The sequence below is a fragment of the Sceloporus occidentalis genome, unplaced genomic scaffold (assembly GCF_023333645.1).
Source record: "Sceloporus occidentalis isolate IW3139 unplaced genomic scaffold, rSceOcc1.0.p SCAF_7, whole genome shotgun sequence".
Lineage (NCBI taxonomy): Eukaryota > Metazoa > Chordata > Lepidosauria > Squamata > Phrynosomatidae > Sceloporus > Sceloporus occidentalis.
Genome location: NW_028316987.1, coordinates 28,750,390 through 28,778,158, shown reverse-complemented (window position 1 = coordinate 28,778,158; position 27,769 = coordinate 28,750,390). Strand labels below are relative to the sequence as shown.

General features: G+C 40.1%; 1 protein-coding gene across 2 annotated transcripts in view; it reads left to right on the top strand.

The window, feature by feature from the left end:
- Positions 1-27,769, top strand: part of ADCY1 (adenylate cyclase 1) — a 406,316-nt gene that overhangs the window by 275,038 nt on the left and 103,509 nt on the right. For both annotated transcript variants that reach the window (XM_089532497.1, XM_089532496.1), the window contains 3 exons: positions 12,622-12,777; positions 20,069-20,263; positions 23,288-23,385. In XM_089532497.1, the coding sequence (XP_089388623.1) occupies positions 12,622-12,777; positions 20,069-20,263; positions 23,288-23,385 (449 nt within the window). The remainder of the gene's footprint in view (positions 1-12,621; positions 12,778-20,068; positions 20,264-23,287; positions 23,386-27,769) is intronic.

Here is a 27,769-nt window from a genome sequence, read left to right as displayed (position 1 = left end):
TGGCTAAGAGAGTGGATCTCATTAGAAAATGTCAAATTGTTGGAAATGGAAAGTAGCAGTCTAAACCTAAGTTGGCACGCCTACCTCTGTTATGGAACTGATAAATACGTACATCAAAGACTTTAGACAACATTTTATAAGGAAAGCTTTGCTAACCAACTGGAATAAATATAAGAAACATCTTTACAGGCGAATTCCAAGGTTGACGTCTACGCAAGAAGCTTTTCCTAAAGAAGAAAAAGAAGGAATAGGAAAATGGTGGAGATATGAAGAAATTTTAGTAAGTTTAGGAGGAACAGAAAAACTAAAAGCAAAAGAAGAATTTTTGAATGAAGACCAAAAGCTAAATTGGCTAAAATACTGGCAAATAAAAGAAGATTACAAAAGAGATATGGCAGAACAAGATATAGAAAGAGAAACTATGGATTTTTTGTAGGTTTTCCAGGCTAGGTGGCCATGTTCCAGAAAAGTTTCTTCCTGACCTTTTGCCAGCATCTGTGGCTGGCATCTTCAGAGAAACTATGGACTTTGACAGAATAATTAAGGGAGACAGAAGACAATTAATTAAGAAAATTTACAAATTTTTGTAAGATTTGGAGTTAATTGAGGAAATGGTTAAAATGAACATGATTAAATAGGCATAAAATATAGGGAGGGAAATACCTCTTGAGAGGTTTGGAAGAGAAATTTACACTTTACAAAATGTAGTAAGCTAAAAGAGAATTATTACAAACTTTTCTTCAGATGGTATATGAACCCAACCAGGTTGGCCAAAATAGGTAAACATGGGAATAAGAACTGTTGGAAATGTAAAGGAAAAGTGGGATCCTTATATCACAGGTGGTGGCAATGCAGTAAAGAAAAAAAAATGGAAATCAATACATAGGAATATTACATTCACACTTTATAAGAAGATACCGTTAAGACCTGAACTTTTTTTATTGAACATAACAGATATAATTTCTGACAAATTTCTGAACACTGCCACCCGATTGTGTTTTGCAAAATATTGGAAGTCTACCATAATACCTACAGAAGATGAATGGATCCTAAAATTAAACGATTTAGCTATTTTAGATACGTTATCTATGTATGACCGTTATAGAATATCTCAACAATATGATGAAAAATGGGAAAAGACAGCAAAATTAAGGGAGAAAAGATTATAGATTGGGAAATACTGATTTAGTTCAAATTTCTTTACGGACTTAAACAGAGTTTGTTTTTCTTTCCCAGTGTACTACCAGCATTACTATGGAAACCTGGAAAATCAAATGAATTACGCTGTATTTGAAGTTGATTAAAATAATAAATAAATAAATAAAATGTAGGCCACATGCTGGAAAAGGAGGATGCCTAATCCCCCTGAATGGGCTGTTCATCCAGATTGTTCATACCAGAACTAGGATTTGGGCCATGCACCACCCAGACTCCTTGCCAAGAGGATGGTGGGAGAACTTTTTATTTTACCCATGCAGATGGGCTTTAGACAAATTCCTCCAAGACTCTGGAAAGAGATCCCAAAGGAAGTACACTAATGTATCTCCATTTATGTTTCTATAAGCAATCCAGAGTGAACCTTTTAGATTTGGAAAAGAGATCCCAAAGGAAGTACTCTTATGCATCTCCATTTATTCTTATGTAAGGAATGCATAGTGTTAGTTTTAGAGTTGTTCTTGGTATAAAAAAATGCAGTATCCATGTCAACCAAATTCTGATTCACTTCAGATTTATTTTAATATTATCCTTGCTTTTGGATTTGTAATTATGTCATAAATCTTTGAAGGATTGTTTCTATGTTTGTAATGGGATTTTCAGCACCTTTGAGACTGAGAGAAAGAATTTGATATACATGTGAATATAAATTCTGCGTTGAAGGTAGGAAAAGGTGGGATATACACAAGTTAACTTATCTTCCTTAACACTGAGCCATTCACAAAGTTATCTGCTGTGCAATGAGATCAGATTTATTGCTTGCCCAGAGCCTCAGATTCATAGCGAGTTGCTACAGAAGACAGTCTTCCACAGTGGACACAGATACTGTGTGGTGACATAATATGGTCTGTCTGCAATTCTTTTTTATATGAAACCATTGTATGAGCGGGGGTGGGGTGGACTACTAGGACATAACTTAGCAAATGTGTGTTCACAAAGTCATATTGAAGGAGCAAATATTGATGCAGGGAATGCACAATTAATAAGGAAGAATAAGCAGATAGGAAGTGGATGCTTAATTCTTCTCACATCCATTAATATTCTCCTCCTAATATGTCAGTCAGGATGACACATGGCCCAATGAACTCTCCTGATAACCACTTCAGCGCTGTATCCACCCTTAAACAAACTTTTAAAAAACTCCCCTTTTGCTTCAGATCTTCCCAGAAAATACAGAGCCCTCCAGAAAAATGTATACTGCTGTGCTGCCCACTACTGCCACTGCTTGCACAGGTCACTCTCTGAGGTCAGAACATGGTGCCCAGCAATGTGACCAATACTGACCACCTTGTTTTCAGCCTCAGAGGGAGTGACTAATGCTACTGATAGTGAGCAGCACAGCTGGATGTGCATGTAAGCAGCTGCCCAGGTTCTCACTGGAGTGCCCAGGTAACAGTGGGACTTTGGGCCAGAGTATTCCAGGCTGCTCCTAGAGTATTCAAGCCCATACAGACATGGTCTCCAGTGCCGTTTGACAACACTCGAACTGTCATGGCTCCATCCTACAGACTCTCGGGATTTGTAATTTTCTGAGGAAGTAGTACTCCGGCAGTGAAGGCTAAAAAAAACTCATAAAAGTATATGTTGATTTTAGTAAGGCTTTTGACAGGGTTCCCTCGGAGTGTAGTGGAGTCTTCTTCCTTAGAGGTCTTTAAACAGAGGCTGGATGGCCATCTGTTGGGGATGCTTTGATTTAGATTTCCTGCATGGTAGGTAGTTGGACAGGATGGCCCTTGCGATCTCTTCCAACACTATGATTCTATGAAAGCTTTTATATGAATGCATGCATTTAAAATGACAGGTGCCAAAATGGACTGATCTTTCTGTACACAAGTGAAATCTTTATATTAGGGAGAGAACTGTAGGCCAGTCTTCACCCTGACATGCTAATTTTTAATTTATGTGGAAAAAGTTCTTTACATGAAGACAGTTCACCTAACTCCCAGATACTTTATTGATATATTTATCATATGCATTCTCTGAATCCAGGCTGTGGTGGAGAATATACACATAGCTTGCACTCTCACAGCATAAAAGTTAATATAAACCTCTCCATTATCGTGTCAGTGTCTGCTTTGTTGAAGTGACGGATGTTACTGTACTAGTTGCCCAACAGCATTAGATCTTTACTATGAAGCTGCAAAGCTGGCAAGGAAAAAATGTTTCATGGTTTTTTCTTGTACATTGGCTGGCTCTTCCACTGGGCCTGCAGATCAGTCATTATGTTACTTGCTAGCACATATCAGTGTAATGAGGATTTCCATGGCCATTGTGTACTTGCATGCTTTTATCATTCCTCTGCAACTTTTCTAGGTAATATCATTTTTCTCATCGTTCAACCCTACCACACTCACTCTGGGAAACTTAATGTAAGGGGAAAGAAAGTTGGAAAAACACAAGGAACATAGGAAATGGGACAACAGGAGAAGCCTAAATCATTCTTCATTTCTCTTTTACAAGATGCAAGAGCCATCGTTTTCACATTCACATTATTTGCTAGATTAATATTGCATTACTTCCCCCTGAGACACTGAATGCTGAAATGTGGCCACATTTCTTTATTCTCTGTGCCTTATTCTTTTTGACATTAGTGTGAATTGGCTTCAGCAAGACACTAAGAAGAATGAAAATCAATATTTGCAGCAACAGAGTATTAGCAATATGTTTCATTTCACAGGTAAAATGTTCTCGTTTTGAATTTAAATAATACACCCCACTTTCTCATAATCTAGTCTGACAGCATGTACTGTAATATATGAAAGCAAGAGCTTTTCCTATACCATTTACACTTCCAAATGAGGACAGATTCTAAAATATTCACAACGTTTAAATCTTTTATTTGATGCCTGTTAGCATCCAGACTCCAGAGAGGGAGCACATCATTATTAATCTTGGTAGGTCTATAAGTAATTTCAAGAAAGGCTTGGATGAAGTAGGCACTTAGTCCTCATTCTGATATTTTTTTTACCAGCAGTTATTTTGGTGGATGCTAATATTAAGATGGAGCCTAGCCAGCATGTATAATATAAAAGCCATGAGATTAGGCACCTCAAGTCCTAAAAGCAGTTTTACATTATTTTACCTAACATGAAGTAATAATGCATGCCTTCCACCCCAAACTAATGTGTCAGACTACTGTTAGAATATGAACAGTAAAAGCCATTAGATACTGAGAAACTAGAAATGTAAAAACATATTTATAATTATGTATTTACTGGTTAAAAAAAGACTGGTTTCTTGACAATTGGAGGGGATGCTGTAACATCATTGCTTCAGATGATAATAAATGCATCCCTTAGAGAGGGGAAATTTCCATCAACATTTAAACATGCAGTGGTTAAGCCACTCTTAAAGAAACCCTCTCTAGACCCCCTGATAAGGAATAACTATAGGCCAGTCTCTTTATTACCATTTTTGGGCAAGGTGATCAAGAGGGCAGTCGCCTTCCAACTCCAGGCTGTCTTGGATGAAGCTGATTATCTGGACCCATTTCAAACTGGCTTTAGGGCGGGATACGGAGTTGAGACTGTCATGGTTGCCCTAGTTGATTATCTCCATTTGGGCATCGACAGGGGAAGTGTGACCCTGTTGGTGCTTTTGGATATCTCAGCAGCATTCAATACCACTGACCATGGTATTGGGGGCACTGCGCTCCAGTGGTTCCATTCCTACCTCTCAAACAGATTCCAGATGGTGATGCTGAGGGACAGTTGTTCTCATAAAAGAGAACTGACATCTGGCGTCCTTCAGGGTGCCATTCTGTCCCCCATGCTTTTTAACATTTACATGAAGCAGCTGGGAGAGATCATCCGGAGACATGGGGCACAGTGTTATCAATATGCTGATGACACCCAAATTCACTTCTCTATGTCTCTGACTGCTGCACTGACTAAGGATGGCATCTCTCCTCTGAATGCCTGCCTTGAGTCAGTAATGGGCTGGATGAGGGGAAAGAAACTCAAGCTGAATCCAGAGAAAACGGAGGTGCTTGTGATAGGTGTATTTCCCAACCTTCCTTGATGGGGTCACACTTCCCCTGAAGAATGAAGTTCACAGTTTGGGAGTACTCCTGGACTCGTCTGTACAGTTGACAACTCAGGTGGAGGCGATAGCCAGGAGTGCATGGTGCCAACTTCGGCTGATACACCAACTGCGTCTGTACCTGGCTCAGGGGGATCTTGAAACAGTAGTACACGCACTGGTAACTTCTCATTTAGATTTCTGTAATGCGCTCTACATGGGGCTACCTTTGTACCAAATTCAGAAGCTCCAACTGATTCGGAGTGCTGCAGCCAGACTGATCACCAGGACACCAAGATCAGATCATATTACACCGGTGTTGAAATCTCTACTTTGGCTGCCGATTAGCTTCCGGGCGCAATACAAAGTGTCGGTTATTACCTATAAAACCCTATGTGGCCTGCGCCCGAGTTACTTAAGGGAGCGCCTCTCCCTACATAATCCGCCCCACACTCTCAGGACATATGGCACAAAAATATTAGAACACCCCAAAACCAGGTTGAAAACCACCTCTTGTAAAACGTTTTCTGCGATGGCCCCTAGACTTTGGAACAACCTACCAGAAGAGATCCATCTTATACCTTCTTTGGAAGCCTTCAAGAGGGCATTGAAGACAGATCTCTTCTGGCGGGCCTATCCAACAGATCTCTTCTAATGTGATTTTGAACATTTGAATACAATGACTCGATTTTTATGACTGTGAGCAATACTGTAACAACTCTTCCCTTTTTATTTCTGATTGATGTATTTTGTATTATCTGTGTATTTTATGATGTTTTTACTGCTGTAATCCCGCTTCGATCCGAAGGGAAAAGCAGGAGATATAAATAAAATTTATTATTATTATTATTATTATTATTATTATTAATTGGGAAGCCCCATCAGGAAGATTAAAAGACCAGAGAGAATTTTGTTCAATTTGCTCCTGTTATTCAAACACCCCCAAATGTTGTGAAGTATTATTTTGCACAGGAAGCCATTTTTATTTGTTTGTTTGTTGTGTGCCTTTCTGTGTGAATTTTCTGTGCAGAAAAATCTGTTTGTAGTGAAATGTCAAGGGCATTTTTAAAGCTCATACCTGGGCAAGATTGAATAAACTCTAAACAAACCAGAGACATGATAGTGAGTGTTGACTTTTGAGGATAAAGGCCAGCATTGATTAATGTTTATTCAGAACCTCATGACAGCAGGTGCACTGAAACTGCAATTGCAGTCCCATTGAGGGAGACCACTCACTTGCTGAAAACCATAAGACATCCCAAGACACACAAATGGAGAAAATAAAGCCACAACTTTTATGGGCTAGAGCTGGGGAACAGGTCCAGGTATCAGACAACCTACCTGATGGTTGATGAACCAATGCCTGGACAAGCAAGATCAGGTATTACAGGAATGGGGCTCTTACATGGGTAAATACGCTGCATTGTTCCCCTCTCACACAGGAGTGTGGCAAAAATAATTGCCCTCTAAAACTTGAAGTGACTCCTGCTGTCCAGCCCTCAAAGTCTTGCAAGAACACCATTGCAATGTTGTTTTGAGCTTGCCAATTCCTCAACTTCCTACTCCTTGGATCCAAATCCCAAGCAAACTGCCCTAAAGTTGTGCAAACAAAACATTTGAAGGCAAACTGCCAAAATCACAGAAAGAGTGGGTGGGATGACATTGAGGAACAGACTGAGGTGCAAAGGCTGGAACATAGGTTTCCATATCCCACCACCTGATCTAAATGATCACTTCCTGCCTACCAACCAATAGCTTTGAATCTATTTACTGGCAGTTCTTGCCATTTCCCAGAGAAAAGGTGTACAGGCCTCTGGGAAGAGAAGCTCTCCTGGTGCCATGATTGGCATGTAGCCATTGCTTCACCTGTGCCTCCTCAGATCATAAATTCACCCTCTGGTAAGTTGCACACTTGCAGATTCAAAGGGAACTAGTCTCTGATGAAACCCATAAAACATGTAAAAAGCAATGAATGGAAGAAGAAAAGGTCACAATTTTTATTGAGTACAGCTGCACATAAGGTTGGCATTGTCATGGGACTGGATCCAGACTGATGTCAAGGAACTGATGTCCAGCTTTCCCACCAGGAGAGACCAGAAATAGGGCTTCACATGGATAGACACCATTGTGTGGTTCACCTGTCACCTGTCACTCCTCAACTGACTGCTTCATGGATCCATATTCCATGCAAAACATTACAAAAAGAAGGACAAGAAGGGCCCCAAGCTTCCCCCGGTGGAGCGCACCTTCCTCAACTGGGTGGAGGGCTATGGGATGTTCATGGCTGTGGTCTCCATGGCCTATCCCAGAAGGGGCTGGCACCTCACCAGTCACATGTTAAACGTTCTCAGGGCCCGATCCATTGGCAGAGATGCTGCTGCCATTGCCTATGACACAGCTTTCCACCAGCAGGCTTCCCAGAGTGGGTTCAATAAGTGGGACCTCATCGAGAGTGACATCTAGCTACTCGAGGTGGGTCCTCATGCCAAGGCCAGGTCCTCGGCCAAGTGGCAGGGGAAAAGGGACTCCAAGAGGCTGTTGTGCTGGGAATTCAATTCGGGAAAATGTGTCCGCCCCCAGTGCAAGTTTGACCATTGCTGTGAGCTATGCCTCGGCCCTCATGCCAAAATTGCTTGCTCTCACCTTTCCGGATCCCAGCAGCCCTTTCATTCGGGACGCCCCACCCAGGCAGCTTTTGGAAAGAAGGGATCCCCCAGCTCCGACTCTGGAAAGGTGGGGGGTCCCCAGTGAGTCGGCTCAGCCTGCCTCATCCTGTTTCGGCCTCGCCACCACTCCTATCCGCCCTCAGGCCCTTCTCCCTCTGCTAGAACGATACCCCAACAGGCAGGCTGCTACTACCCTTGCTCAAGGTTTTACCCAGGGTTTTAGGATCCCAGCAACAGGACCCAGACTGGCCTCTGATGCCCGCAACCTCAAGTCCGCCCGCAACAGGCCCCATTGACAAGGTTAATAAAGAGCTTTCAGCAGGCAGAGTGGCGGGCCCTTTCCCTGAGCCTGCTCTGGGACTGGTGATCCAGGCAGCCCTAGATCTGCTACTATCTCAGCCTCTTTGATGTCTCTTTGATGTCTTCAGAGTCTGAGTCCTCTGACTGTTCCTCTACATCTGACCCAGGGCAGTCCATGACATATCTTAACCTTGGAAAAGCATACTGCTACAGCCTTGTTGGATCGTTAGAGCTTCAAGACTTGTAAGATATCATTCCTTCTGTTGCATTATTTTAGAATTACCATGTCAGACACCATGGTATTTGACCTTACAAACAACTGAATGGTGGAAGTTATATCAACTCACGGCTAATTGGTTGCAATAAAGATGCTCTAGTGTCTGCAGGAATTTTTTCTTGGTTTTCCTTTGTATATTATTTGAAAACCAAAAGAAACAGTGCTACTACATGTTTCTTATCTACAATATTATGACTAAGAGGGGGGAAAGATCTCAAGATTACTACTCAGTTTTATTAACCCGTTCATCCTGCATCTTATGATGAGGAAAAGTCTCTATTTGAATGCTCTTGGCACCTTTCCAATTTATTGAAAAACTTATCTATTAAGACTCTATTGCTAGAAAAGGAAAGCTTTCCACCAATTACCAACTTATTAAATAATATTGGGCTTAAGACTACAGAGAATAAAAGTGAAACTAAAACACAAAAAAAAAGATATCTCAATTGGAGGAATTTGTTAATAGACAATCATTCGAGGAACCCAACAAATGCTAAACAACTCTGTACAGAACATACAGAGAAGAAAACAAGACAGATTAGACCAAGTTATATCAAATTCAACTGATCTGATATTTACAAGTTTAGATCTGCAAAAAAGTAACCATCAACCCAGCATTTCTCCATTAAAGAAAGTTAACAGGAGGGAAGAAGTAGAAGTGGAGATAAATCTAATTTCTAACAGAAAATCAATTGCAACATTAACTGAACCAGTAAATATGGGGGATCCATGGAATCCAGAAGAACAGCTTAAAATAAAATCATTTGCAAAATCAGTTATAAATGGATGTATTCAGACAGATACTGATTGTACTGCTGATCTGATTGACCTTGATAACTGATGAACAGATGGCCAGGAACCACTTTGTAAAAATATACCATTATCTTCTATTTCATCACAATGTGAACTGTCTTCTATAAACATGTATGGATTAAGAGTTGTCTCCCTTAAATGTGAATGATCTTGGGTATGTAATTAAGAGACATAAAATTCTACAGCAATTGAATAGTCTTAAACCTAGTATTCTATTTTTACAGGACACACACAGTAGAGTTACCAAGCTTGTTTTGAATGCTCCCCAGTTTAGAGATCAGCATAATATAGGAGGTAATAGCAAATCACATGGGTTAGCCATAATCTTTAATAAAGCATCTTTCTTTACATTGAAGAATTCTAGACAAGATATTGAAGGCAGGTTTCTAAACCTTCAGGGAAACTTTTCTTTAACCCAATTACATTTGGTACGTTTTGTTTTCTATAATTGTTCCAGTTCCAAAACCAGAGAGTAATAGACCCCAAACATGAGATTTTTGACCTATAGCCCCTATTAACAAGGACTTGAAATTAATGACCTCAATTTTAGCTATGAGACTAAATTCCTTTATAGTGCAGTATATCCATCTGGACTAAATTGGGTTTATGCTAAAAAAAAAAAAAGACTTTCAGATGGCATAAAGAAAGTGTTAAATATAATAATATCTCTAACAATGGTCACACTCCTTTGGCTTTTCTTTCTTTATACACTCTTAAGGCATTTGATTATATTGAATGGCTTTAGCTATTTTGTTTATTTAAAAAATTGGAGATAAATGTGTAGCATTTATTTATAATTTGTATAGTGATTCCCAATCAGTAATTCAAATTAATAGAAGTTTTTCTTCCCTTGTTCATCTTTATAGGGGAAACTAAAAAGGTGTCCTTTTGCCCCTATTATTTGCTATTGCTATTGAACCCCTGACCAATTATATTAGACAAAACCAAAGTATAAGAGAGATACTTTGTAAAAACCTTGAATATAAAATGACTCTTTATGAAGATGAAATGCTTATTTTCTTATCATGCCTAGAGTGCTCCCTCCCTTGTCTTAAACTTTTGTTAAATAAATTTGATAAGTATGCAGGTATTAGAATAAATTTTAATAATCCCAAACTGCTTTGCTTAAATACCCCATATGAATGTCAACAATACTGGCAACTCTTATCAGTATGCCAATTAATACCTTCAGGGTAATGGGTTAGCAATTAAACGGAACTGGGAATGGGAATTTATCATCTCAATACCAGATTCTGCGTGGCAGCACATTTGGAATCACGCCCCCCCCCCCCCATTTAATTGTAGGCCAGCTCTCATTAAAGAATATTCCTTAAAACTCATCCATCAATGGTATATGACCTCTATTCATGTGACTTATATTAGTAAAAATTCCTCTCCTTTTTATTGAAGAGGTTGTTCAGATACAGGAAAGTACCCCCAGATGTGGTTTTATTGTACTCAAATTTTTAACTTTTGGGAACAGGTGTTCTCTCAGATTACCAATCAAAAATTTATTTGTGCCCTGTTTTAGTACTTTTGTCCATTTTCATTGATCATAACAAAAACCTTAGACATAAGCATTTAATATAATTTTTATTGCTGTCACAAGAATAGAGATTGTTCAAAAGTGGAAAGCTGGCCAATAAAATCTGGGTGGGGGGGTTGTTGGTGAAGAATATGGGACTCCCTTTTAATGGAAAAACTTTCTGACAGAATGGAATCCCCCAATGGGTGTGATATATCATTTAAAGAAAAATTATTTTCCTTTTTTAATTTTGTAAATGCCACTTCATATTTAAATCTGTTACCAGGAAACCATGTACACCTTTGGGGGATGTATTAGAGGAAAGATACATTTGTTTGAACCTTGTAATCTGTTTACAGACTGTTCTTGGGTTGATCTTGTTGTTTGGATTTAATCTTAATCCTTTTATGGTTTTTTTTAAAACAAAAGATTTTTAAAAATAAAACCCAATGGACAGTAGTCATCCAGGTGAACTGGTACAAGGTGGAATGCTTTCGTATGTCACACTTTGCTATCAATGCTCCAGGACAACAAGTGATATTGCCAGTCCATAAAAGGCATCATTAGTGATGTGACAGTCATTCATCATGGCTGAACAGATGGCCCCTTTGGAGCAGCTTGCCACCATCCCTTTCAGCACTGGATCGGGGCTGCAGAAACCGCATGTTGCAACCCTGATCTGGTGGTTTGCCAGCTCAAAAAGAAGCTGCAAAATGCTGCTCCTTTCTGAGTTGGCAAAACACCACCCTTGCCGCAGCGACAGCAATTTTCCCTCATTTCCTTGGCACAGCATGTGTAAATGCTGCACCACAGGACCAGTCCCACACTGCCCATCAACTGGTCAGGTGGGCAGTATGATGATGGGGTGGAGTCAGGGCATGAAGTGTGCACTCCCACTCCACCCCGACACCAGCTCTTTTGTCCAGTCTGTATAGTCCATGGTTTACTAAACATACAAATTGTGCATTTCCTCACCCCTTTAATTGTTTTATGTACAAGCTGAGAAATTTGCTACATGAGCACCTAGGTGTGACAATTTTCACATGATTTACTTGCAAATGAAGTTTTTCCCCCAAAAGTTTATAGTTTTATGGCATCATTGCAATAAAACTGCAGGAGTGCATGAGTATGTTAATTTTCATATTCCAGTCACATACAAAGCTATCTTGTTGTGTTGTGTGGTGTGTTGTTTTTGTAATGACTGAATTCAAATTTTCAAAGCTAAAACTTTGTTAGAAAATGTTAGATGAGGGAGGGGAGGGAGGGGTAGCTTGGTATAGTTTCTGAGGAAGATAGAGTAAAGAAGACAAGCTGGGATCATTGTATTTAACTGTTAAATTTGTTTTTTCTTGAAAAAATTGTTGATGACAGAGAAGAATAACTCTCCCTTTTTTCTTCTTTGCACAAAACCCCTGACTCCTTGTGTTCTTGAGACCATCACTGATTTATACTGAGTTCACATCCCCAGTAATCTATCAAGATAAATGTAAGACCTTGAGCCAGTTATTATTTCTCTTCCCACTCTACTTTGCCTGTATTACCTGTGCAGATAAAATATGAAAATCCATACATATATCAAATGGTCCTTTGTGATAGGTGAAAGGAATTTGCTATCTTTTTGAAAAGAAACATTATGCAATGTTAAAGAAACATTACACCTCTAAAAATATGGTATATGCCACTATCATTTGCTTTTATGTAGACTCAGCCTATCCCACTTTTATTGTGAAATATATTTAGTACAGCGGTTTTTATATCTATTTATTGTTCTTTTTTTAAACTTCTTTATGTTAACATCTTTACAGATTTTTCCAGGGCTTATCTTGTCAGATATAAAGCCTGCCAAAAGAATGAAGTTCAAGACTGTCTGTTACCTACTGGTCCAACTCATGCATTGTCGGAAAATGTTCAAAGCTGAAATCCCTTTCTCCAATGTCATGACTTGCGAAGATGATGACAAGGTAACATATGTTTAACTAAGGATATTACATATATCATTAAAAATGAATGGTATAGTTATCAATAAAAACTAGGCCCTTGACTTCTTACTGGCATAAGAGTAACAAGGAAAAGGAAACTGGTCAGATGTTCCTTGGGTCATGTTTGAAAGAAGAAGAAAAACATTTTGGAGCTGGTTGTAAGAAACTAGGTATTCAACCATTTGGTTCCAAGGCATTCAGAATATCGTCACTAAAGCGCTGTGACATTCAGCTAGCAATAACAAGCAGGATGTTAAGAAGCAAGGCAGGGGCTGGATCTTGTTGGAAAATCCCAATTAGAATAAAGAACTAATTGCTGAATTGAGGGACTTTGGCTAAGTATTGGGAGTGTTTTAGGCTAAACTGGCCTGTTTGTTTATAACATTTTGTTTGTTTTGTTAGTGGCCAAATATGTTCCAAATATATAAGGACTGCTGAATTTTCGGTCATAATGGGCAGGGATAGGTCTGGAGGCATAGGTAGAACAAGACAATGGAAGAGAAGGGAGGAGAAACATCTTCAGGCTGTTCCTCCTTTTGGTTCACCATGCAGCCAACAGTTTCCTGGCTATTCTACTAGAACCCAATTGGACAGCAAAGTGCTGCTGCTTTACACCAGGTTAGTGATTGGGAAGAGTTGTATGATCCAGGATTTGATCCTAAACAACCTGGTTAACTGAAAAGTGGGGGGCAGGGGGGTGTCAATTGACCCAGTAATGCCTATCAGGTTTCTGGGCCCTGCAGCAGACAACATCTGATGGGCATGCAAGTTAAGTCTCAGTGATCTGTCCTAGATCAATTCTCCTGTTGAGATTCCTTATCCAACAACTCCAACATTTGTGTGTATACACCTGGCATTAGGACAAAAAGACAGGATGGGGATTCTGTTAGTGTACTGTCCACCTTGCTGCCCAACTGTCTTTCTGCCTAAACTACAGGAGGTGGTCTCAGAAGTGGTATTAATCTTCCCCAAATTTACTGTGCTAAAGGATTTTTAACACCCCTGGTGAGACATCCTCATCAGGACCAGCTCAGGACTTCATGGCTTCCATAGCAACAATAAGCCTGTCTCAATTAATATCTGGCCCTACACATGTAGCAGGCCACACTTTTGATATGTTTTTTTTGTTGTTGTTTTTTGTTTTTTGTTTTTGCTTTTCAGGATGAGTATAATCTGGGAAAAGGAAGGTTTGAAACAATCCTGTTGTCCTGGACACATCACTACCTATAGGTTTTATATTTGCTGAGACTCTTAACCTTTGCAGGGGTGGTGGGGCCATTAAAATGGTCCACTCCCAGATATTAATGGATCCAGAAAGATTCTTGAATGCTCTGGGGGATTTTCCAGCTGCTAGAATAATGACACGAATAATTGATACAGTTGTTGCCAAGGGTGCAAAGCATAGGCTCTTTGGTTTTCTGAGGAGCTCGGGGAAATGATGTGCTTGAGTAGATTACTAGAGTGACACTGGAGAAAGACGGAGGATGAATCTGACTGAGCATGGGTTAAGTCCCATTTTAGAACCTACTTTGCAGGAGTAAGAGCAGCAAAAAATCATTTATTCATGATGATTCTTTGTTGCCTTTCAGTGGCATCCAGCTCAGTATATTCCAGGGCAGTGTTCCTGGTAGTTAAAAGCCTATTACACCCTAGACCTCAAACTGCTGAGGAGAAGCCCTCAGAAAAGAACTGAGATGAATAAGCAAGATGAACTTCAACTCCTAGCACAACAAAGCATATATGATATAATATGCATCACTGAAACTTGGTGGGATGAGTCTCATGATTGGAATGTAGAAATAGAGGGGTATAACCTTTTCAAGAGAAACAGGCCAAACAGGAAAGGAGGAGGTATATGTCAGGGACATTTACAGCAGGGAAGAAAAAGATCTTTAAAAAAAAAACACGTTATCAATGACCTGGATGACAGAATTGGGAGCATACTTATCAAATTTGCAGATGACACCAAATTAGGAGGAATAACTAATACTCCAGAGGACAGGATCAAAATTCAAAATGACCTGAATAGACTTGAAAGCTGGGCCAAAGCTAACAAAATGAAATTCAACACGGAGAAATGTAAGATACTGCACTTAGGGCAGAAAAATAAAATGCACAGATATAGGATGGGGGACACCTGGCTGAATGAGACTACATGTGAAAGGGATCTTGGAGTTCAAGTAGACCATAAATTGAACATGAGTGAACAGTGCGATGCAGCACCTAAAAAGGCCAATGCAATTTTAGGCTGCATCAATAAAAGTATAGTGTCTAGATCAAGAGAAGTAATAGTGCCACTCTATTCTGCTCTGCTCAGGCCCCAACTGGAATATTGTGTCCAGTTCTGATCACCACAATTCAAAAAGGATGCTGAGAAACTGGAGTGTGTCCAAAGGAGGGTGACCAAAATGGTGAAAGGTCTGGAAAACATGCCCTATGAGGAACGACTTAGAGAGCTGGGGATGTTTAGCCTGGAGAAAAGAAGATTAAGAGGTGATATGATAGCCCTGTTTAAATATTTTAAGGGGTGTCACATTGAGGAAGGAACAAGCTTGTTTTCTGCTGCTCCAGAGAACAGGACCAGGAAGAATGGATCCAAGCTGCAGGAAAAGAGATTCCACCTCAACATTAGGAGGAACTTCCTTACAGTAAGGGCTGTTCAACTTGGAGTGTAGTGAAGTCTCCTCCTTTGGAGGTCTTTAAGCAGAGGCTGGATGGCCATCTGCCGGGGATGCTTTGATTTGGATTTCTTGCATGGCAGGGGGTTGGACTGGATGGCCCTTGTGGTATCTTCCAACTCTATGATTCTATGATCCAGGACATCAGTCCAGGTAGCCAGGTGGAGAGCATCTGGATAAAAATTAAAGGGGAGGGAAACAACAGGGATGTTATTGTGGGAGTCTACTACAGTCCCCCAAGTCAGATGGAGGAATTGGAGGATGCCTTTCTAGAACAGATGACCACACATTCAGAAAGGAGAGATGTAGTAGTGATGGGTGACTTCAACTATCCTGATATTTGCTGGAAGTCAAACTCAGCTAAATCCTCAAGGTCTAGCAAATTCCTCACTTGCCTTGGAGACAGTTTCATTGTCCAAAAGGTGGAAGAGGCAACAAGGGGATCAGCTATTTTGAATCTGTTCCTAACCAACAGGGATGACTTGGTTAATGGAGTGCAAGTGGTGGGATGCTTAGGTGGAAGTGACCATGTTCTCCTGGAGTTTGTTATACAGTGGAAAGGAGAAGCCAGGCATAGTCAGACATGCATTCTAGACTTTAGGAAAGCTGATTTTAGTAAACTTAGAGAAATGGTCAAGAATACTAAAAGAGAAGGGAGTTCAAGACGGATGGGACTTTCTCAAAAGGGAGATACTGAAGACACAATTTCAAACAGTTCCAATGAGGAACAAAAATGGGAGATATCTCAAGAAACCTGGATGGATGACTAAGGAACTTTCAACTGAGCTAACTTTTAAACAGAGGATGTATAAGAAATGGAAAAAAAGGGGAAATCATAAAAAAGGAATTCAATTGAATAGCTAGCCTGTGTAGGGTAAAGTCAGAAAAGCTAAAGCACAGAATCAACTCAGGCTTACAAGGTAGGTTAAGGAGAATAAAAAGGTTTTGTTTTGTTTTTTATATGTCCACAGCAGAAGGAAAAAAAAAGAAATGTTATGGCCACCGCATGGAGAAGATGGCAAAAGGCTACTAACAGGGGACAGACAAAAGGCAGAACTACTCAAAAGCTTCTTTGCCTCAGAAAAGGAAAAGGGTGCTCAACCTGAGGATAATGGAGCAGAGGGGAATTTCAGCACAGAATAAGCAAAGAGATAGTACAGGAATATCTGGTTAATCTAAACGGATATAAATCTCCAGGACCAGACAAACTACATCCAAGGGTATTAAAAGAACTGGCAAATGTAATCTCAGAACCATTGGCAATAATCTTTGAGAATTTCTGGAGAACTGGAGAAGTGCCAGTAGACTGGAGGAGGGCAAACATTGTCCCCATCTTCAAAAAGGGGGAAAAAGAGGAGCCCAACAATTATTGTCCAGTTGGTCTGACATCAATACCAGGAAAGATTCTAGAGTAGTTCATTAAACAGAGAGTCTGTGAACATCTAGAAGGCAATTCCATAATCACAAAAAGTCAAGACAGGTTTCAGAGAAACAAGTCATGCCAGACAAACCTATTTTTTAAAAATAAAATTACCAGCTTGTTAGATGAACGGAATGCTGTGGATATAGTATATTTTGATTTCAGTAAGGCTTTTGACAGGTTTCTCCATATCATTCTTGCAAACAAGCTAGTGAAATGTGGGCTAGACAAAGTAACTGTTACATGGAATTGTAATTGATTGACCAGCTGAACCCAAAGGGTGCTCAACAATGGCTCCTTTTTATCATGTAGAGAAGTGACCAGTGGTGTCCCACATGGCTCTGCCCTGGATCCAGTGCTATTCAGCACATAGCAGCTAACAAGGCCAATGTAATTTCAGGCTGCATTCTATAGAAGTATAGTGTCTAGATCAGGGGTAGGCAACCTTGGGACCGGCCCCAGCCCGGTCCTGCCGCTGATTGCCGCCGGGGCCTTTGGCGTCTCGCGTGAAGGGCATGGTGGGGAAATTGTCTATAGAAGCCTCAGAAACATGCATTTATCTTAACATTTTTTTAAAAAATCAGCAAATTTTTTCGTGTGTCCGCCATTTTTTATTTAAAAAGTGCCCTCCATTTGAAAATTTTGTCCTATATTTGTCCTGGTTTATTTATTTAATTAATTTTTAAAAAATTTTTTTGGCTTCGGCCCCCCAGTTGTCTGAGGGACAGCAACCCGGCCCCCGGCTCAAAAGGGTTGCCTACCCCTGGTCTAGATCAAGGGAAGTAATAGTGCCACTCTATTCTGCTTTGGTCAGGCTCCACCTGGAATACTGTGTCCAGTTCTGGACACCACAATTCAAAAAGGACATTGAGAAACTGGAGTGTGTCCAAAGGAGGGCGACCAAAATGGTGAAGACTCTGGAAACCATGTCCTATGAGGAATGACTTAGGGAGCTGGGGATGTTTAGCCTGGAGAAGAGAAGGTTAAGGGGTGATATGATAGTCCTGTTTAAATACTTGAAGGGATGTCATACTGAGGAGGGAGCAAGCTTTTTTCTGCTGTTCCAGAGACTAGGACGCAGAGCAATGGATGCAAGCTAGAGGAGAAGAGATTCCACCTCAACATTAGGAGGAACTTCCTGACAGTAAGGGCTGTTCGACAGTGGAACAAACTCCCTCAGAGTGTAGTGGAGTGTCCTTCCTTAGAGGTCTTCTGTCGGGGATGCTTTGATTTAGATTTCCTGCATGGCAGGGGGTGGGACTTGATGGCCCTTGTGGTCTCTTCCAGTTCTATGATTCTATGAATTTGCTAATTTTTTCCTGGAGAAAGTTGCTCATATTTGTCCTGACATGACTCCTCATTTAAGGCAAAATAGTGATCTGTCCATGACAACAGGGTTGTTCCAACCCTCCCTTTTCCCAGGTTACATAGGGCAAAAACATATCAAAAGTGTAGGGCCAGATATTACTTGATTCAGGCTTATCATTGCCATGGAAGCCATGATGTCCTGAACTGGTCCTGATGAGGATGCCTCACCAGGGGTATTAAAATACTCTTTAAAAATTCCTGAAAGCAGTCTAAAAACAATCCTAACACCCAGTTTTGAGACAGTCAAAACAGACATTTTAAACACAGCATGCCATGCAGAATAGCACTATTTTTGCTGGCCAGAAACTTAAAAGAAATGGGACCAGCCTTCCTTGGGTGGGGAGTTCCACAGTCTAGGTGCTGCAGCGACTCCTCTGAAGATCTCAAAGGATGTTGAGAAGCTGGAGCATCCAGAGGAGGGCGACTAAAATGGTGAAAAGTCTATAAACCATGCCTTACAAGGAGAGACTTAAGCTCTGGACAGACCAGTAAAAAGCGCTAGCCTGTGGGTGGAGTCAGGGCTGAGCATCCCCACACTCAATGCCCTAATGCCACCGCTAGGGCACCATTTTGGCACACGCTAGTCCACACGGTGCACATCATGATGCCACACCTCTGGCACTGTGTCCAAACACTGCAGCACCAAAGGAGTGTTATCACCCTGTGCGGCAGAAGCTATGGCACTCCTTCAAAGCAGCCTTCTTCTTAAAGGGATACACACACACACAGCTCTTTCCCTTGGGCAGCTGGTCTCCTGCAGCAGGGAACAGCTGGAGGGAGAGCAAGAGAGAGGACGTTTTGGAATTCCTCCTGTATAGGAGGGAGAAATGGAGGTTATGTCCTGGAAAAAGAGGGCATCTGGGAGTTTCAGCCCTCACTGAAATCAGGCAGGTTTATGGACCAACCCTGTCCTCTTTCTCTCTAGTGTTTGTGTGTGGTTTTAAGGGAGTTTGCAGAGGGAAACCTCAGCTTGCCTTCGTCTGAAACAGCTTCTGGGGCAAATATTTTCTTCCCTGTTTCCCTTCCCTCTCTGGAACATGTGTGTGTGCGCGCATTTGTAGAAATGACAGTTTGGAGCAGGTGCAAAAAAGTTATTTCCAACCTAGCAATGGTATTTGTCCTTATCTCTCTGAAACCCAAATTTGCTTTTGACCCACTTTCTTGCCTAAATAATGTGCCTTTAACCCCTCATTGTGCTCTGTGTATGATAAGCATTAGCAAATTTGGTTGCTTTTCCAGGATGCCAACATTTTAACTATTTTTGGGCTGGAAGCACATAGTTCCCCGTATGAAAAAGTCCTCTGTTGGTGTGAATCAAATCCAGAATTGCCAATCCCCTTGCTGCTGCTTCCACTGTCTGCAAGGCTTATTGTCTGCAAGGCTAGTGAGGAATTTGCTGGACCTTACTTTCTTGGCAGAGTTTGGCTTCTAACAAATATTGAGGTGGTGGAAATTTCCTATTCCTACTATATCTTTCCTTTTTGAATGTTTAGTCATTTCTTTTTGGCAAGACATCATACAAACCTTCACTCTGACTTGAGTGCCATAGTAGACACCTGAAGGGATGTCACTGTTTCCTCCCTCCCCTCCACATTTAACTTTTATTGAAATGCTCTCAAACTGTTTCCAGATGCTCTCAAACTGTCCTCCACAACAAGGAGTTGCTATTTATGTGAAGTAGTGCTTATACATGAGAAACTGAACATCTCAGTTTCCACAATGATGGTGCTTTGAAAAATTATAACTGTTTTAAGTAAAATGTATATACCTTCTTTTGAAATTAAGAATGTTTTCATTTTTACCACAGAGAAGGGCATTAAGGACAGCCTCTGAAAAACTCAGGAATCGTTCTTCTTTTTCTACAAATGTTGTGTACAACACTCCTGGAACTCGAGTGAACCGATACATTGGCCGTTTGATAGAGGCCAGGCAAACTGAGTCAGAGATGGCAGACCTACATTTCTTTACCCTGAAATATAAACGGATTGAACGTGAGCAAAAAGTAAGTGATGCTTTTAATAATTTCATCAACCAAAGACAAGATGTGGCTTTAAAAAAAAACTTTCCTACATTTTAATGAAGTCTTGGCTTCAGTCTCTTCAGAATATTCACCATAATACTAAGGTATACCTCAATGATACGAGGATGAGCAAGATTAAGTAGATTACCACACTACACTCTTATAGTGCTGTTATTCTACTTTTACTGTTCTGGCTGCCTCCGGTTGCATTTTGAGGTTTGTAGTTCAATGAGGCCTAAGAGATCTCTGGCTGAGAATTCTAAATGCTCCTCCCTAAACTGCAAATCTCAGAATGCAACTGGCAGCCAGAGCATTAATCTCCTAAATCTTTTGAGACACCTATGCTTCAAAGTCTCTTACTTTCTTCTTTCACATTAAGGGTGAGGAAATTTAATGCATTTAATGTAGTCTGAATAAATTTAAGTTTCCTGTTATTTCTCAGTGTGGAAAACTATTTTTTTTCCCTTTAAGACCTGCATATCTGCAGGTACTACTCCCATACATTTATTCCTGTACTCTGCATTCAACAGAGATAGTGAAATATAAGAAATGTATTAAACTTACATTTTGGGGAGTACTTAGCAAATTCATTATTATCGGGCCTGAAGAGGAAGAGCCCTCCCCTCCCTCCTTCCAACTGTCATCTTCTGGCCTTAGAGGGAGTGAAAGGACAGGCCCAATGCCATTGGGCCTGAAGAAGAAGAGCCCTCCCTCCTTCCAACTGCCATTTTCTGGCCTTGGAGGGAGTGAAAGGACAGGCCCAATGCCATTGGGCCCGGCCTCAATTAATAAAAAGAGCCCTCCCTCAGTCCATCTGCCTTGGTCCAGACCTCAGAGGAAGAGAAGAATGCTGGACCTGATTCCCTCACCCCCCATTCCGTTCTCCTTTTGTGTCGTGTCTTTTTAGATTGTAAGCGTGAGGGCAGGGAACTATCTATTATGCCCTCTGTTGTAAGCCGCCCGGATTCCCAGTGATTGGGTGACATATAAATAAATCCTATTATTATTATTATTATTATTATTATTATTATTATTATTATTATGCTTTATTTATATAGCACTGTAGATTATCTGCAAACCTAAATTAAAATCTTAAAACAGTTACTCTCAAAATACATACATTTCCAGAGTTTGTAGTGCACTTCACACACACACACACAAATATAAAATTGCATATATTTCAAAGAATAGGCAGTATTTTGAGGAACAAAAAGTACACATAAAATCTTTACTCATTAGGGAATTATTTATAATGAGTAAGTTTGAAAAAATACATGTACAAATATGCATTCATTTTTAGATGTGTGAAAAATGTGTTCAAATTTTCATGCAACTGACAAACTCACATTCTAGTGTGCAATCAGGGTGAAACAGATGTAGCACTGGACAAGTTGCCAGAACTCACCTATCCATGTGCAAAGATTACTATGGTTGAAATTTTGTTCCTTTGTAGAGGCAAGACTTATACAAAGTTGGATTCTTTGGAAGTCTTTGCCAATGAATTTAATCTTATCATTTCTATGTACTATTTAATTGAGATTTGGCTGTTTTGAAAGAACCATAGTTTCATATTATTGCTACTACTATATTGTCATGTATTTTTCTGGTTTTGTCTAGTTTAATAATAATAATAATAATAATAATAATAATAATAAAAGTTATCTATATCCTACCTCTCTGTGCAACACAACTGGGGCGGCTTACACATTAAAACAATACAATCTCATCCCACAACCCTCCCCCCAAAATACAATTAAACAGTAGATAGTTTAAAACATACCTTAAGATATTAAAGAAATAAACATAATAAACACAAATCAAACAGTGACTGTAGCAGAGTTCAGGGGCACATCAGGTTCAGATTTCTGGTGGCCAGTTATCTATTCAGGAAAGGCCTGCCAGACAAGATCCATCTTAACAGCTTTCTTAAAGCTGTTTAAAATAATAATATAATAATAAAACTTTTATTTGTATACCAGGGTCATGTGACTGAGATCCTCTGGCAGGCTGTTCCATAATCTGGGAGCAGTTGCTGAAAAGGTCCTCTGGGTGGTTGCAGACAGCCTAGTTTTTCTAGGCTGCAACAAATTCTTCCCAGAGGACCTGAGTGTGTGGGGCAAATTGTATAGAAGGAGGTGGTCCTGACAATAAGTTGGACCCAAACCATTTGGGGCTTTAAAGGTCATAATCAACACCTTGTACTGCGCCTCCCCCAATCCAGTTTGCTATTCTCCAGCTTTACACAAAATTTCAAAACCTTGTTCTAAATAAACCTTTTGGAGTATTACAGTGCCTGGCAGAGACTCTATGTGTGCAACTTTAGCTGGAAAAACTGAAGTTTTAGAAAGTCAGTGCTAGTGGACAGGGTCAGAAAGGATAGTGATTGTGCAACCTCCAATATTTCAATTATTTCATACATTAACCAAACCATGTTCATTGCTAAACCAGTAATATAGAAAGAGCATGGGAATAGAGTCACATAGGCAGACACTCATGGCAACCATACAAAATTTGTCCTGAAATGTTTTGTTTTCCCTACAAATTCCATATATACTTTCCTATACATGGGAATAAAGGTGTTGACACACCTTTGATGTCTAAACAACTGCAAGAATGAGAGCCCAACTCTCCTTCCTAGTTACGATTTGAGCTGGGGAAGAGCTAAGGGACTCTTTCCTATTATGTTAGCTTCAGTGCTCAGAATGACTGCAAGGTTGGTACAACTTCTTTCCTTCTTTACCAGCCTCACATTAGGAAATGGGTTTTCAAATGTGCTCCAAGGGTAGAAAAGGGAGATTCACGGATCTTGCTCTGACTCTGGAAATATTTAGAAATAAAATGAGTGCACGCCAGTGGCAAACTCGTGAGTACAACTATATACTGTTGTTTGTATTATTATTTTTTTTTTTTTTTAAAAACAGTAACATCCCATTTCAGAGCTGAGCAGTGTAATGGATATGACTAAGCAATTGTTAAAACACCTGTTCTCTCTCCCCTCGTTTACAGTATCACCAACTTCAGGATGAATATTTCACCAGTGCTGTAGTCTTGTCACTGATTCTAGCTGCCTTATTTGGCCTTGTCTACCTTTTAATAATCCCACAGTAAGTATTCACTCAGTGTTTTAAATTACATGTAGTCTGGGTTTTTAGTGGAATATGAGTGTGTTCTTGGGCAGCCTTTGAATTCATTAAAAGTTTTGTCTTCTTTCATTATAAAAAAAATATGAGTGTCTTCATCTATCAGAGGGTAGTCCCCTGTCCTTTAGTTGCTGCATTGCTAATAATTGAAGTTTCTTGATGAAGCAGTAAAATCACTCTTTCGTAGACAGTATTTGATGTTTTGGTAATGTATTACTCTGCAGCTTCAGTTTGTGTTGCTGGCCAAGCCAAGCAACACTGAGTAAGAGGGGTTTGGTTGCACTGCAGCTCAAAAAACCTTTAATAGGATATTCCTGTCCCAGCTTGCTCTTCTTGTCTTGGTTCTTCGAGCCGTATCTTGTCCCCTCCCCACCAAAAAAAAACTTTGCAGAGAGTTCAGTATAACTCTCTGAACTCCTCTTTCGGAGACAGCACAAGGATGCTCCTTTACTTATGTCTGTTAACCTTCTTGCTGTGGCTGGAAGTTCTGGAAATTTTAAAATAAAAATAAAAAAACTTCTAGAAGTTTCTGAAGAATCCTTAGACATTAACTCATTAGGAGCCAAATCTTCCTAGAGATACAATTATTTGTTTAATGAGATCAAGAATTAAAGATGATATTATACAAAAAGGTAAAAACAAAAACTTCTGATTGATGGAACGGTAATAGATATCCTCAAAAACATTCCAGCAACCATTTTCAAGAGGAGAATCTACAGACAATTAACTCAACAGTTAAACAAAAATAACATCAGATTCTCATGGAATCGACTGGAAGGAGTGATTTTTAATTACTAACAAAAAAGATATAGAATAAACTAAAAAATGAAAGCAGAAGACTTTTTAAAATTTCTACAAAAAGATAAAGAAAAAGAAGGAGAAACAGAAAGCTCAAAGAAACACCTAAATGACCACAGAAAAGAAAAATATAATAATGAAGAAACTGACATGAAAGACAGGCAGACCAAATTAAAAAAGAGACAAGACAAAGGAGAAAAGGAAACGTACAAAGAAAACCCCAGAAACATAACCCAAAAGAAGATGAGAATGGCTTTTCTGAAACAAAAGAAGAACAGGATGAAGGATCATCAGTAGGCACATAGAAAAGCTAGACAGAAGTGACCAAAACAGTACAGAAGAAGAAGTAGACTCAGGCCTGGTACAGACCACCACTTTGCAGCAGCCTGGGGCCAAAATTAGGACTGGGGAACGCGGAGCATCTGCACAATCTGCGCTCTCCTGGCGCCATTTTGGGTGCGTGCACATTTAGACAGCACATGGGCCAATGACGTGCATCATGCACTGCCTCTAAATGGCATGGCATGCAAGAGACATCACCACACTGCTAATAGCGCCTTGGCAGCAGCATAGAAAGAAGCCACATATTGCAGTTCCTTTTTGGAACACATCATTGCCATTGCCGTGCCGTTGCCATGGCAATGATGTGGGGGATAAAGGGGCAGCCTCTGCCTGCCCCTTTCCCCTATCTGTCCAGCCCCTCAGTCACAGAGGAACAGTAAAGTACCTAATATTGGGTATGGGAAACTTATTATACATTTATACATTATCTGCAAAACTATACATTTACTCATGGAATGTTAAAGGAATAAATTCTATTTACAAAAGAAATAAAAGCTTTCATTACTTTGAAAAGAAAAATTGTGACTTACTATGTTTACAAGAAATAAAGACTGGGAAAGAAGATGGTTTATGTCTAAAAAAATCAAAATTCGGACAAGCCTTCTACTCCCTGAATGAGAAAAGAAAAAAAGAGGTGGTGCTATATATTAATGAGACATTAACAGGGAAGGAAAAGTTTAAAATGATGGGAATTACATGGGGATAAAAATCAAGTTAGCTAATCACATCTAGCTAATGGTAGAATTATATACTCCAACTGAAAATAAGTAAAAACATTCAAAAACTGAATAAAGAAATTGAGAATTGTAAGTGTAACACTGACAGAGTGCTAATAATGGGGGACTGGAATGCTGTATTACATCAACAATCAGATAGGATGTCCAAACATCCTACAATCAGATAGGAGGTCCAAAATGATAAAAAGTCAAGAGAAGTTGCCAAAATGCTTTTTTTAAACTTCAAGAAGAAAGAGATTTAAAAGATGTTTTGGACAACCTTATATAATAATAATAATATACATCCCACTCACAACAATATAATTCTTTTTCCTGTATTGATATGTTTCTGATTTCAGCATTTCTAGTGTCAAGAATAAAAGAAATGTCAATCTTACCTAAAATTTATTCCAAACACAATCTGATCTTACTGGTAGAAGAAGATAGTATAAAATAATTTAGCTGCAAACTGAACATGAAACTACTAACAAATGATGAGTTGATCAGGAGGAAAAGCGGTATACAAATAAAAGTTTTATTTTTATTTATTAGTTCAATCTGTGAAAGAAAACATTATGATTAAGCTTTCCTTTCAAGAAATAAGACAGAAGACTCCCAAATGAAAACAATATGAGGCCTGTTACAGACCGCCCAAAAGGGGCGGTCTTGGGCCGCTGCCGGTTGCAGCACGGGGAAGCCGCTGCAGCCAAACCACACGACTCCCCCGCACTGTAAAAAAGGAGCGCGAAAATCGCGCTCCTTCCGGCAACCCGGAAGAGACGTCGCAAGTGCCAAAGCGCGCACTCGCGACGTCTCTTCCGGGTTTGGACGTCCGGATGCACAGCGTCCGTTACGTCAAGATGGCCGCGCCCATCTGTATAGGGCGCCACCATCTTGATGTACGGAATACACGCGAGAGGCAAGGCGCATCCGGAAGCGCCGCCCCTCATGCATATTCACGGCGCGACGACAGCGCCGCTTAGGCCCGTCTATAACGCGCCTGAGACACTCATAAAGCAGTGATGAGGGATTTCTTTATTAAAAAAGGAAGAGAAGAAAAAAGATATTACAAATGGAATGCAAAGAGATTGGAAAGAAATAAAAGAAACTGAAGAAAAATGCATCCATTGCATCAAAATGGTGGCGCCCATCTGTACAGGGCGCCACCATTTTGACACCCTCATCACCTCCAAGCATCGCTGGAGAACACACTCTAGGAGGAGTTGGATATGTTAGTTGCAAGGCAGACCCTAATAGATTCAAGACATTCCTTTTTGGTTAGTAAAAGGAGAGAATCAAAATTTAAACCTACAGAAATTAGTTTACTTTCATAAAAATTTAGCTAACTGGCATAGTAAACATCAGATAGTAGGAATGTATCTTAAACCTAATGTTTTCAGTCTCTCCCTCCCAACACTTCCTCATCCCCCCCGGGAGATGGAAAGAAATTTTAAAGCAGCATTTAAATCTGGACTCTTTTTTTAAAAAGTAAATGGCTCACATGCTATGTGGTGCCTTGTCCTCCATTCTGGTTATGACATCTGATCACCCTGCTCAAGGCTCCTCTGCTGCTTGGCCTTCTCCCGAGAAAGAGCAGGGTGGAGGAGGAGGAGGAGAATGGAATTAATAGTAATAATATTAATTATTAATAATTATTATTAGTAATGTAGTTAATTACATTAATAATTAATACTTATAAATTATTAATAAATAATTAGGAATTAATAATAATTCATTATAATAATTAATTAAAACTTGTCTGCAGGCCCAAAGAAGTGCAGCAACTTTAATTTTGGCCCCTGCCTACTTGCAAACTGTGCAGGCCTGACTTAGGTAAAATAAAGGGGGGGGAACTGAAGTAATGTAAATACTATAATTATATGAAATGGTCAAGAATCAAAAGAAAACATCACACTGAACGGATCATTCCAAAGGAAGGTAAATTAGATCATCATTATAATAGACTATTAACACAGGGGGTGGGATATTTAAGCTGTCTTGCCCCCTCATCGGCCTCTTTTCTAAGATTGCATCCAGCCCTCATGACGGTATGGACTTATTTGGGGCCAGGTAGGAATTTTCTCCCCCTTTCCCGGGGTTTTTCGCCTACCTCATACTGTTTCTAGGGACAGGTAATTGGCTTAGGGCAGGATGTTAAATAGGTTTCCCCTGGCCTTAATGGGGGTGGGGGAATGATTGGTGGGCACCTAGGCACCCCACTGAGGTAAAAGGTCTGGATCAGGGCAGCCATGGGGGCTGCTCTTGAAACAGCCTTTGAGGAAGATATTGGGGTTTTGCCCTCTCTTACAAACTCGAGGGAGTTTGTGAGAGCATGCTTCATATCTACCTCCCTATGACTGGCTGAGGATACAATCCGAAGATTCGGTTGCCCTCGGAGTCTGGTGTTTTCACCCTATGGGAAGGCTGAGGAGGTAACCTAGGTAAAGACACCTGGCTTCAGCTGAACCTGCATCAGGATTTCATCCTCCTTT